Source organism: Camponotus floridanus, unplaced genomic scaffold, assembly GCF_003227725.1.
Source record: "Camponotus floridanus strain SB8 unplaced genomic scaffold, Cflo_v7.5 scaffold283, whole genome shotgun sequence".
NCBI classification, from domain to species: Eukaryota; Metazoa; Arthropoda; class Insecta; order Hymenoptera; family Formicidae; genus Camponotus; species Camponotus floridanus.
The window spans coordinates 1-14,040 of NW_020229418.1; the positions used below are offsets into that span (position 1 = coordinate 1).

The 14,040-nt window shown below is 34.6% G+C and overlaps 1 protein-coding gene across 1 annotated transcript; it reads right to left on the reverse strand.

Annotated features, from left to right (window-relative positions):
- Positions 1–1,940: 1,940 nt before the first annotated feature.
- Positions 1,941–13,239, reverse strand: LOC112638304 (Krueppel-like factor 6). Its single transcript, XM_025409797.1, has 3 exons — positions 13,154–13,239; positions 11,548–11,756; positions 1,941–2,145 (listed from the first exon to the last, which is right to left on the reverse strand). The coding sequence occupies exons 1-3, from the start codon at positions 13,237–13,239 to the stop codon at positions 1,973–1,975; spliced, it is 468 nt and encodes a 155-aa protein (XP_025265582.1). The 3' UTR covers positions 1,941–1,972.
- Positions 13,240–14,040: the final 801 nt, after the last annotated feature.

Sequence of the window (14,040 nt, forward strand, 5' to 3'; positions counted from 1 at the left end):
ATATTAAATTTCCTATTTTTTTCCTTTTCAATATTGCATTAATAAATCATATTTCATTTACAGAATATATGCATATATCTCATATTTCTTAATATGTATTTGTTATATGAAATGAACCATATAGATTTTTCTTGCATTGTGTGATAATTAACTTAATTTTCGTTAATGACATATTGTACGATAATTTTAATTAACTAGTTCAATTAATCCCCTAGTAACATTCTGTTCTCTCTTATATACTTAAATATTTAATATATATGTATATTCAACTTTCAATTATCGTACGAATAAATTTTTATAGATTAATCAACATTAATTAAAATGATTAATCAACTATTATTTTTGGAATACGAGTCTAAATTATACACTTTTAGATTAACAATTCCGAAATCGTCAATTCGATGCATCACAAACATCCTGATGCGATTGTTATTTTGTAATCAGACGCAAAGAATGATGTCATAAATATACATGATAAAGTAGATCATTCTTGCAACAGATAACACAGAGCGTTTGAGCATATATTTGCTTTTTATAGGTACTCTGCGAATATTTATTGAGCTATTGAGTTTCCCATCAGGATGCCATCACGTAAAATGGGAAATAATATTTGTTGTTATTCATATGTTCATTCATATGTCTATGTCTCAGGATCAAAAATCTCAAAGCGCGTTAGAAAAGAATAATTTACTCGATTATGCTTTTATTTTCATAAAGCACGAAGTAGTATTAATTAGATATTTCATGATTGCACCTTCTACTTTGGCACTTTACGCGGAATTAAAATTTGACGATTTACGATTGGAAAAAGCTGTTTTTTTTGCGACTAAAATGAAATTTAAAAAAAGCATTATATGTAATATATAATGCTATTATATATAATGATATTGCTTGTTACGCATTCATAATACTGGCTTTTGGGATGCCGACGTTCTATATCTCACTTCATTACTATATAATGAAAAGTTAATGATTGTCCGTCCCTAAACGCGAAATTCTTTGTGCATAATCGAAAAATTGCTCTATTAATGCTTTTACGTAATATCTACGATCACGATTGTAGTTTATTTAACTGAGCATGCTAAGTCCCAAGCTCCGTCACCGGAGTTCGATATATCATTTAGTTTATTCTAACCATTTACTTATCTTAATTAATTAATTAACTTTTTATATACTGGCTCTATTCGTCGTAATGTATACGATAAAATGGTGCTCTAGACTAGTTGAGCTGGCCTTATTTAAACATATATATATATATATATACATACGTATATATATATATATATATATATATATATATATATATATATATAACAAACTGGAAAATAGAACAAATAAAAATTAGCTAGAAACACAGAAGAGAACAGATACACGCTTATATATAATAACGATACGTCTTGTCGTGCCGATCTATGACCTCGATTGCGATCTCAATCGCGCAAGCGGATCTTTCTTTCCTTAAAATCTTGAAGCATCCAAAAAATCATTGATGCGCCTTTTTATAAAAGCTCGACAATTGTAAAACAATTACCTTACTCTTGCGTTCAACGCTCGTAATTCAGACATCGGCTCGATTTATTGTAGCTGCAAGGAAAGATCCATCGAAAGATTCGCAAAAGACAGCATCAAGAGAACCAACTGATCAAAGTTGATCGGCATCGCGATTATTCAATTCGCGATTAAGCGTTAAACCTAATGAACGATTTGTTGCTTCGTCAATCTATTTTCTCTTTTCCTAGTTGCTGCCCGTCCGATCGACCGGTCCGTCTTCGTGAGAAATTCGGGACGGGCCGGCTCGCGACGCGGCTCTTCAGGTCCCAAATGTAAGAAATATCATCGTCCGTCTCTCGCTCGCATCCAGGATCACTCGAGATCACTGGCCTATTGTCGAGGACCGTTTCTCACCTTCGTTTCTCGTCGATCAACGTGCGTTTTCTCTCGCGTCGCACGACTCTGTGGACGGTCCTTTTCATCAGTGCCTCTTCATGTGAAGCGACAAATGGTCGCTTCGCGAGAACGATCGCTGATAGAGATGGCACTTGAACGGCTTTTGGCCCGTGTGCTTGCGATAGTGCCGCGTCAGCTCGTCCGATCGTGCGAATTTCCACGTGCAACCTTCCCACGTATACTGATATGGCTTCTCGCCTGCAACAGATAATGAAAACATATCTTAATGATAAAAGTATAACTGGATGTAATACTTTAGTATTGAAAATTTTTATTTTTTTATGCTAGGATAAACTTGCATATAAAAGCAGGGCTTCAAGTATTAAAAGCACTTAAAATTTGATGCTTATTGTTTTTGATTTTAATGCACTTTTAAATCATTTGAAGAATTTAATATAAAAATCTCGTGTGTTTAAATAATTGTTCAAAAATTTTTTTTTGGATTTAATTAGAAAAAAATTATAAAAGAAGAGATTAAAAAAACATAGAATGCTATTTTAATTAATATATTTAGAAATTTATTATTGACAATTACTAAAATATTCTAATAACTATATTTTAATAATTTCATAGAAATATACAATATTCTACATAGAAACTTTATCGCGATAAAATTTCAATGCGTTAAAAATGTAGGTTTTGCAAAAATTAATTTTTTTTTAATTTGATGTAATGTGGATATTGTTAAACATAGTTGTCTGTTATACGTAATTTATGTGAAATTTATGGAATATCTAAAAAGAGAAAGAAGGAGAGAGAGATAAAAATAGGCAATCAACATCAATTGTATTAATCAATGAGTCATATGATGACTAAAAATATAATTTATATCCTAATGTGCACAGTTAAATTTTATTTAGTGGTTATATGATTGTGAGTATACTCATTTATCAAATTAAAATAAGTTCGTTAAATATATATTACATACATTAAATACATATTAAATATATGTTTAAATTAATCTTAATATTGACAATTTCAAGAAAATACATTGTAATTAAAGTTTCTTGTTAAATTTGAAAATTTAATTTTTGTTTCAACATGCAATATGTGACAAATCTGGACAGTTTTTTCAAACATTATAAAAATTAAATTTCTTATTGCGTCAATTCGATGTAAGTTTAAGTACATATTTCGAAATGTGTTTATACATATGTGTGAAATAAGGCATACATAGTGTACATAATAATTACATAATAATTTGAATAACGCAATAATATTATACATATTTTATTGTACATACAGTTGTGCGTATTGCTTCGTCAACAATTATATTCTGCTTAAATGCCCGCAAATTGATACGAATTAGAGTGAATTCGCGTGAATGACGCAGGCCTTTATCGTTCATGCATAATTGACTTAATACATGAAAAGAGAAATAAAAAGAGAAAAAATACAATATCATACAAGGTCGCAAGATAACGCAAGTATATATAAGAAGTTCTACAGAAGTTCTACAGAAGTTCTGAAGAATCTTCTTCAAACGTATCTCTTTTAAAAATCAGTCGAAAATTGAATATTATTGAGTATTGAATATCATAGACCTCTGAATTGTTGAGATATCATGGTGTCTAAAGTATTTGTGATATTTGTAGTAATAATTAGCTTATTGCTATTGGCTTTGCAACTTTCTACTGCACGTAAGTGTTTAATATGTTTTTGCACGGAAAAAAAAATTACAGTACAAATTACAAAAAAATATATTCTCTTTGACAACATTGATTGTAAATCTGGAATATAACGACATTAAAATATTTTAAATTATTTGTTTTATTGCTTATTATACATTTGTTTGTGTATCAAAATAATTGAATAATTACAATAGTTCTTTATAAAATATAATACGTATATATAATATTATTGAATAAAAATATCATGATTTCTCTTTTATATTAATATATTTCACGATTATATATATTAAAATATATTATATTTAATATATATTATACTTTTTACTATATTTTCTCCGTGTATTATCCATTAATTAATCAACTTTATATTTTTATACTTAAAAGTTCTCATTGTTTACATAGAGGAGGAACGAGAATGCGTACAAGGTGAAAATTATTTTGATGGATGTAACAACTGCTTCTGTGGTAATGGCATTTGGGAATGCACTAAAAAATATTGTGGTTCATGATGATTCCACCACCCGATGACTTTTGGCAAACAGATGTTGAACAAGACTAATTATATATATTATTGTATAAAAAGTAAATGTATAAATAATAATTTACACAAGTACACCAGTATGTAATATTAATATATCTGCATATCTTTATACATGTTTATTTCTTTCGGAAATAATAGTTAGTAGAATAACTAGATTGCGTTATGCGATTTAAAAATATGATATAAAATGTGTGTAAAAATAGCTTCAACGTTTGAATCAAAAGTAAAATATTCAGTTAAACATTAACTTTGAATTCCACAAAATCTGATAATCTAAATAAAAAATCAATTTAAATTTCTCGATATACAATTGTATCAATTTATTTATCATTAAAATAATTTCGATCTCATAATCTCATTGTACGCCACGTCACGCTACGAAACTATCAATCCTCCACAAAAAGTCGAAACAGAAGTGAGGAATCGTTTTCATCCAGATGATTGTGGAAACGGTTCGGCAAATAATCGCCATCAAGTTCAATCTCTTCGTGCAACTGTCGAGTCGAAAACGGACGGCGAATCAATCCGTTATGATCAGGTGGTAGATTTCGCGATCCCATTAAATCTAGATCGAATAATAATCTTGAATCGAGCGACGAAGACGATGACGCGTCGTCTCTTTAAATCTGATCTGGAGATGGAACATCGCGACCGTTTAATCGACATACATATTTGCGTCCATCCGCGAATTCTTTCGAGAGCGGCGCTTCTCCTCAGTTAATTGCGGATCGTAAGTCAGCGGGTCAAGATAAGAAGTGTTATTATCGCGAGGATCAAGACGGGGGAGCGGGAAGCGGCGCTTAACCCTTAATTTGGTATTTGCCCTTGTAAATGGCCGGTGTTAAGGCACAAGCGGAACAATTATCGCGTCGCGGGACGTGAGCCAAGTTGCTCCAACGCAAGACGAGGCAGAGTTAACACACACATTTATTATTACGCATTAGGAACGATTAATCTTTATAAATCGGACGTTTTAATTATTGAGCGATGCGCACGCAAAGAGGGAGATATAACCGTGAGATCGTTTTAATGAGAAATCACGCTTTCGATACATCCTCGCGGCGATTTCGCGTGGAAGTGGAGGTATTTCCTTCTGCGCAAACATTCCATCTTCCCCTTTCATCTCGCAATTTATCCCATTCTGTCTAAAATAATGGAATAACGCGCAACTCACAATCTCGGAAAATGGATTAGCATCGTTATTATAGTTAGCGTTACATTGTCCGTAACAACTAGTATCGCGAAAGAAAGAGAGAGAGAAAAAGAAAGGCAGTCACTATGGAATATTAACGCCACCTTTTTGACAGTACCGCGAGGCTAATTACCGAACGGTAATTAACGAGGTATACTCTACGTTCTTGAAAGCCGGCCGTAATTAAAGACGCGACGCAAAGGGAACGGCAGGTTGCCGCGCGGCTGGAAAGGATCGAGCTTTAGCGGTGCCGAGCAAAACGGCGGGGCGCGGATGATCGAAGGCACGCTCTCCGCGCCGTAGATCTAAATCGGCCGTTTTAACGTCCCGACGTCCATCGGGCGGAATATTATTGCGCAACGCGCCGGGGATATGCGAACGACTAATGACGTTACGAAGGAAATCGCGCGCGCGCGCGTATACGCGTTGCGTAATCGTGAGTAATTAGTCCATTTACAACCCGTACGAGGTGCACGTAATATCGACCGATGGGCGAGCGTCGCATTAGTTTTATCTCCGTTATTAATGTATTTCGATCGCGTTTTTTCGCGTTTTATTGCTCCATAGATTAACGTCGCGTTAATCCCTCCCTCCGTTTGTGTTTTACTTTCTTTCCCGTCAAGTTACTTAATCATAACTCGAGCGAGATTGGCCATTTACTTGCGACGTCGTTCTCATTTGCGACAGCGCGTGTGCATCCACGTATAAAGAGCGAAGTGTAATGAGTTAAATATAAAATTGAAGAAATAAATACCTTCGAAAGATTCAAATTGTTCCTGATTACTTAATTAATTTTATTTTCTGAGCATTTTTATGCCTTATTTCTGAAAATTAATGAGGCAGAATTAAATTGCAGAAGCTATGTCCTCTCAATTTAATTTTTTTCCAATTTAAGATTTTACTAAAAAAAAAACTAGCCAAAATACATAACTGAAATTATAAAGAGATTCGCATAAAAATTGCTTATATTTTATTACTTATCAATCGCGACTGAATTCCGTTCGTGTCAAATTCTTATTCTGGTATAGATAGTATTATTTCTTCGTCTTACATTTGTGCATATTTTATAACTTTCTAATGAAGCCACACGACTATTAAACTCGCCGCATATCATTTTTTTGCGATGCAAATGCACGTGATTCATTTATCATTGCATGCGGAGACATTGTTTAATTATCGCGTAATAGCGTGTCTCGTTCTTTGTTACATTTCAAGATAGCGAGATAGATGGGACTATTTATCTTGGAACACAAGTCTACTAGAGTCACGCAGAGCGAAACTTCGAAAGCAGTGTTGTATCGTATTGCGATGATATACAAATAAGATGTTGCCTATGATGTATTAATTACAAGTTACAAGTCGGAGGAAATGATAAAGTAAATGTGTACGTATAAATGTATACACACACACACATAACATGGATTTATTTTCACACATAACATGGATTTATTTTCATACACAAATTGCATTAATCTTCTTCATAAAAAAGATGGAACTATTTATGTCATATTATGTACATTGTTGGCTACATTAGCCGTGGATATTATCGCTAAATCTGTAAAATTGGCAGCTTGTGCACGGTACATTTCGCAATTCTAACGTTTGACTATCAGTTAACGAAGCTGTACATTTCGACACATTTGCTGCGCGAAGCATATAATTATCACATCACGTGAGAAAGTTGCTCCGACGCATAGTTAAGCGACACGATGCGTGCCAGTAATGAGGAGCGAACTAACAGCTCTCTCGACTAGTTCGAAAAAAAAAACATAAACCCTATGTCGTTCATATGCAGCGTTCACATGATGTCAATCTTAGACCGTAATAAAATTCAATGTTTTTGATGCATCTTGAAATAATATACTTCGTATAATCTAATTTTTAGGCACACAATTGAATTTGTTTCTCTCGTCAATGATATGAGATTACTTCTTTAATGCAATAAATAATAATTAAAAGTTATTAAAAAAATAAAAAAAGGGAAGATTTAAAAATTTAGTACGTGTATCTAAAAATTCATAATTTATGATATTTATTTTATATTCAATTTCTTATTTGAAGTTTGCTTATAGACTTTTATTTTGCATATGTTCCAAACTCAATTCAATTACTAAATCAACTCTTCTAAGTTTACATACTGCAAACGAATAAGCGGAACCAAAGTATTATTACGAGTGCTATCGAACGCAAAAGTGAGCTAAGATTGTGGGAAGTTATTTGTAGAAAAGACAGAAACGATGATTTGCAACGACCAACGAAGAACAATGCGGAGAAGCGTGCTCGTCAGGAAATCGTTAACCCAGCCGAGAAGGTAATCGCAGCCTTCGGCATTAGTGCATAAGTGCATTGTTAATAACAGGGTACCTGAAGCACTACCACTCGTAGAGAAATCTACAGAGCGAACTGCTTGTGATCATCGGCGTATCCTTTGATACACGGAACCGATCGGCGGACGTTGTCCAGCTTACGCCAAGGCTAATTCGCCTTAATTAATACATGAGATCTCTCAGCAAACCTCCTGTCTATCAAGGATCACGCCAATCGGCTGACACCGAGCTTATATTCTGATAGTTATGCACAGTGATTCTCAGCTTCCGTTCCTTATCTTCTTTGAACCATCAAATTACTTGCTACAGAATACTGCGAATAATTTGCCTTTAATATAACAATAATTATAGACATAGATAGTTTATAAATGGAACAAAATTTAAAAAATTAAAACAGTAATAATAATGTCGAAATATATATATATATATATATATATATATATATATATATAGCATTTCGATAAATGATTGATTAATGCTGTAAAAGGAAAACGAATAAATGATTTTATTATAATTTATTATTTGTTTAGAGAGAGATTAAGATTTGAAAAAAATAACTGAATACATTATTATGTTTCTATGGAATATAAGTGTGTTGCTCAACTCGCATGAACTATAATCAATTGTAAATATATTTAAATTTATATCGCTCTGACTTATAATTGTCTTCTTAAGGATTCTCTCGCGCGACTCATTCAATCAAAATTCTGACTCTGAAGTTGAAAATAATGATGCTTTTAAAAGAAACGGTTAGCATTCCTTAACTTATATGTAGAATCATACTCACAATCAGTTGAGGGAAATGCGATAATTAGAGATATTCCGTAGATATACATGTTGCTATGCGATTTCTCACAGGTAGATAAGAAATTTTATGTATACGTTAATGGGCGTAGGAAACATCTCTCATCATATAATCGTGCAAGGGCGATTTACCGTGCACTCATAATGAGCTATGATTCTCTACCTATAATGCAACTCTCGTTACACGCAACAACGTGTGTCAGGTACACTGTTATTCGTCGATATTAAAAGTAATATTAGTCTGTTATTGTGTTCCGTTACATCGTCAATGAGGCGCGTAATATGAACAACGTCCAACATGCATAAACAATTAATATTGTTGATTGCATTTCATCTTTCGACCCGTTATTCCGCAGCTTTATTGAAAAGTACTAAACGTCATAATTTAAACTTACGACTTTTAACTGAACTTGCAAATATCGCGTGCCTGATTTTTTAATGAAGTAAACATAATAGTCTATGACGCAAATATACATGCAATGGACAGAGCAGTGCATATTTTATGGCAGATAGTAATATTTATGAATCTTATAGCGAATAATTATCAAAATTAAATATTATATTTTGATAGAAAATAAAAATAAAAATTATTGTAATGAGAAATAATTTATAAAATATTTTAAAACTAATGGAATATGATATTGAAACTATAAGTTGTTGAGAACTAACAAGCCTGTTATTTCTCCACAATTTTACGATCGCTCCCATCGGCTTCGCAACGACAGTCATGATCGCGCGAGCGAGTTACAGCGCAGAATGGTAGAAATGACGGTAATCAATGAATTGGTATTTCCCACATTCAGACGGTATCCACCTCAGTAAGGGTATCTCGATGGCCGTAGTGTTAGAATGACGGATAGACGGCGGTTTGCCACTAGAAACCGGTGTTATACCGATCGTTGAAACAATTAGTCGAAGCCAAGTACACAATCGCGAGTTGTACGTCAAATAATGGTCTTTCGTTTGCCAGCCGATCATTGCAAACTGGGAATTTCGTAAAACGTCCATCATAATGGCATAATGCGCGAAGCATGTTCCGATCTTTGCAAACTTCGAGCAAGCTAGTTTCTCTCTTTGAGATCTCGGAGTGATCGGAGAAAATGCTAATCAAGATGACACGCATATCTTTCGTATATGCAAATAATTAAAATCAACATTCCAATATGTATACTCAGCGCTAAATGTGATTGATTTGTCAAAATAAATTTAAAAAATGAAAAATAATAGAATTTTAAAAGTATCATAATTATATCGAGTTATTAAAAATTTTTAATAATGCAGAGATAAATTCTAATTAATTTAAAATATAACATTACAAAATTGATGTGTTATGGATCGCGTATGTTATTAATAAAAAGATAACAATTTTATTTATCTCATTAAAAAAAAAACTTTTCGGATATAAAATATGACATATAAACTCCGATAATGATATTATGGAAAAAGGCTTCAGGGTTTCTCCATATCGAGCTATTTCTGGGTTGAGCACCGCGATCGTGCTGCGTCTCGGTTGAACCATGGACCAGACAAAAGATCCTGGTTCTCACGACCACGCCCTCTCCCCGCTGCCGCTGCCTTCTCCAGACGGCGGCGGCGATGCCTTCACGAAGGTCCTATCCACCGGAAATTCCTGAAGCAACCACCGCGCCGCGTCGTGTATGCACACGGAATGGAACGGCGCGATCTCTTCCAAGTTCTCGTGACGCGGTAATAAATGGCCGGAGCTTGGATCTATACGCGAGAGCGCCCGTACGAAAGCGGATAAAAGTGCGAGTTTTCTCTCCTGCTGGACAGAAGGCATCTCCAAGGCGACGCTACGGAACGGTATCGAATTTCCGCGAGGCTCTACGGTCGTGAATCCTAGCGTGCGGAAGTCGACGATCCTTGACCGCGACGGGCCGCGAATCACGCGCGCGAAAAATCTTGGCGGAGAATAACACGGCTGATGTGTGCCTCTTATCTGTTATCCTTCAAAAGAGAAAGAGAGAGAAGAGAAGAGTCGCGTGTTCGAGTCTGATGTAAATTCGTAAAGCATGCGAGGAAACATGTGATTCTCATTAATTAGCCGTTCCATAAAAGTTAAAGATCCTCCCCGTAAATAAAATCGCAAAAGAGAGAAAAATCAATCATCTCTTCAAAATTCTTTCATCGAATCCACCATTCTTAAATCTCACAGAGAGCAACTAGTGATTATATGTCGCGTTCAAACATCTCGTTCGAGAGAAGCGCGGAAATCGGTCTCGTAGAAATTAAAGGAATGCCCGATGACTAATGGTTTACCGTCGAGCACTTGACCCGATCGGGCGACAAGTCGTTAACTACCGGTCATACGCTCGGGTTAAACATTATTATTATTATTATCGGAGGATCTCACGGCGATATTTGGTAGTGAGGTTGCAAGCGTCGCGTCGATTTAACGTGGGAAGACGAAGATAATGGCTCCAATCTACACGTAACCGAAGCTTCCTCCTCTCGTACGAGAAGAAGAAGCGATTTCCACGTCCGCTCGAATCACGCTATTTCGCTGAACAAGATCCTATCTTGTCTGTATAATCGCGATGTGACAATAAGAGTTTGCCCTCATAATTAAATTCTTTTCTGTCAGCTTACCTATCAGATATTACGCGTTCGCTGATTTCACATATTCTGCTATCATTGAAACAATAGCGTCAGCAACGAAACCACATATGCGAAGCGAGAGAAGGGTCGATGGAGACGCGATTATTCCAATGATTGCTGCCGCACGTGCGTGACTCACGATCATGCATAACGATCATTGAGATTGTAACAAGTTGGTTTCTTTCAATCGATCGATGTATTTGATCTTGATTGGTTTTCCCAATTCAGAGTTTCAATAAATTCCATAGTTTCTAACCGTGCATAGGAATCGAGAGATTTATGACACAATGTTTGTGTAATTTCTATGCATATAATTTAACTTTTTTTTTCTCTTTTTTTCCCTCCAGTGCGTATTTAACACAATATCTCTTTTGCTTGAAGATATATTTTTAAATTTTGCACATTATATGTACGAACATTTCTTGCGATATATGTCGATTGATTCGAAAAATATCGAAATTATTTGCTCAAATAAGATAAACTTACCAGTGTGGGTCCTCTTGTGCGCCTTGAGATGCGAACTCTTCGTGTAAACCTTGTCGCAGCCGGCGACATCGCATCTGTGAACCTTACGTCTCTTGAGCGCATCGCCGCAATCACCATCGACACCTAAATTGCCGCCATTTCCATCAACGCCGGCATTTCCTCTACCACCTAATCCGATACCCCCCGCAAGCGGATGTTTCTGGAATGCGCTGAAATTAGATAATTAAATCCGCAAAGAGTTAAACATAATATCTAAACAAAAATCTGTCGTTAAAAATTATTCTAATTATATGCTTTTCTCATAACTTTTTTACAAAAAAAAATAAACAGATTCTTCCTATAAATTTTTTAAAATCGATGTATAAAATTAAACGAATCAAAAGTCAGTAATCAGAAATTTAAAAAATAAAAAGCAAGGGTTAAAGAAGAGATGTAAGTTAGATTACATAATTATAAACAAGTTAAGCTTTTTCGAAACGTAATTTTAATTACAAAAGTTTACTTTGAATCAACTTTATTTTTGAAATTTTGTCATATCTTGATAAGTATACGATCAGTTTATGTTAAATTTATTTTTCATAGGGGAGGATTTGCGTAAACTAATTAACTTTTGACCATATGAAAAGCAATTAACATTTTCGAAACGAGAGACGATTGAGAGAAGATAAGAAATATTATTCCACGTTAAAATATAAATTAAAAAGTGGCATAATATGCGACACATGGCCAATTATAAAAGAATTAAATGTAAGATCGCGCGTTTTCTCTCGTCTGAGATTGCCTTCTAGTGCTCATAGCGATGCACATATATCTGATTGTGAGATGACATTGATGACGAATGATAAGAAATTCGTCATTCTTTACCATTTTTATCAATATCAATTCCAATATGGAGGAGATATCTTCATCGATCATTTTGCGCATGGATCGCATGTTCCACCGATCAACTGTCATTCTTACTTTTTCTAGATATACAGCCAAATAATACTAAGATATAATCCGTTTTTAATATTTATAAAGTTACTATTTTCAATGTAATTTAATTTGATTCCTATTTCTATAATTTGAAAATACTTTCTTTTTAGGGAATCATTTTTCTGTGTATCTCCATAAAATCAACTTTAATAAAAAATTATACAAGTGATTTCAGAAAAGATACCGGAAAATTAAGGATTCATTAGATGATTCAAGAAAAAAAATCATTAAAAGGAAATGTTAAAGAGAGAAAATTAAAACTACTAATTTTTTACATTTTATAATTTCTATAATAAAATATAGGGAATTTATCACATTTCCTTTAACAGAAATTTAATAAAAATTTAAATCAGCACAAGTTGAAATTCCTCTTATTTACAAAATAAGTATAGAAATTATTTTCACAAACAAAATATTGTTTTGCTCATTTATAGATGAATATATTAGTTCCTAACAACGCATTATTTACGATGTAAAGCTTTCTTTCCGAATTAAAATGCCTTTTTCGGTAAGTACACGAAAAACCGAACAATTCTTCGAAAGTTGTCAATCAGTCGATTAATATTGGACCGATTCGATTCGATCCATGAAGAGAAGAAAGGCATATCGGACTGGTTCGATCAATCCCAACTTGACACTGAATTCTGGTAAGACTTGTTTTTCCGCCCAATACTCGTACGTGCTATAGATCAGCTTATGTTTCTTAAGATGCGTCATATTAGTATTGATCAATTTGATACAGTATAAAATATTACTTGAGTAGGTATATAAGGCGGGTTCTAACTCAGGTCCTCTCAGGGGGAGTGAGGCGCGCGGGGGATTACGGAGGCGCGGGGAAATGACGTCACGCGGGACGGAGGGGATTTCGACGGCGGCGCGTGTTAGATGTTTTACGGCAATATTGTATTACATGCCCGATTGATAAAATATTTATAAACAATATAAACAGCGGTACTCCTTAAGCAATATTGTATTATATATCCTAACGCGTTGGAACATGTTTTTGCAAAACAAAATGGCTCTCGCGGTACACCCCACCCCCACCCCACCCCCTCGCCTCCAATATAGGTACCCACCCCCACCCCCACTCCCTCACCCCCGATATAAGTAACTCTAGATTTTTTTCCGTTCAACGTATCCTTGTCTCTCTCTCATTGAATTACACAGCATGCACATTTATAAACAATATAAACAAATAGCACCTCCCAGAATCGTCCTCCATAATTTTTTCTCGGAAGAATTGCACCCTTGCTTTCGCGGTACATCCCTCACCCCCGATATAAGTAATTCTAGATTTTTTCCCCGTTCGACGTATCCTTATCTCTCTCGCATTGGATTACCCAGCATGCACATTTATAAACAATATAAACAAATGACACCTCCCAGAATCGTCTTCCGCAATTTTTTCTCGGAAGAATTTTTAACGTATCAGCGCCGATGTTCAACCTTTTTATAAATGCAAGCAAACGCAGAAAAAAGTACACCACGATATAGTAAACTTAAAACTCTTTATTCATG

What these genes read in the sequence shown, in the direction of transcription:
- LOC112638304 (XM_025409797.1), bottom strand. Translation starts at nt 13,239, where the DNA reads ATGACGCATCTTAAGAAACATAAGCTGATCTATAGCACGTACGAGTAT. An exon ending in TTACCAGAATTCAGTGTCAA is followed by an intron (nt 11,757 to 13,153) that starts GTTGGGATTGAT and finishes ATCTAATTTCAG; the next exon opens with CGCATTCCAGAAACATCCGC. An exon ending in GCACAAGAGGACCCACACTG is followed by an intron (nt 2,146 to 11,547) that starts GTAAGTTTATCT and finishes TATCTGTTGCAG; the next exon opens with GCGAGAAGCCATATCAGTAT.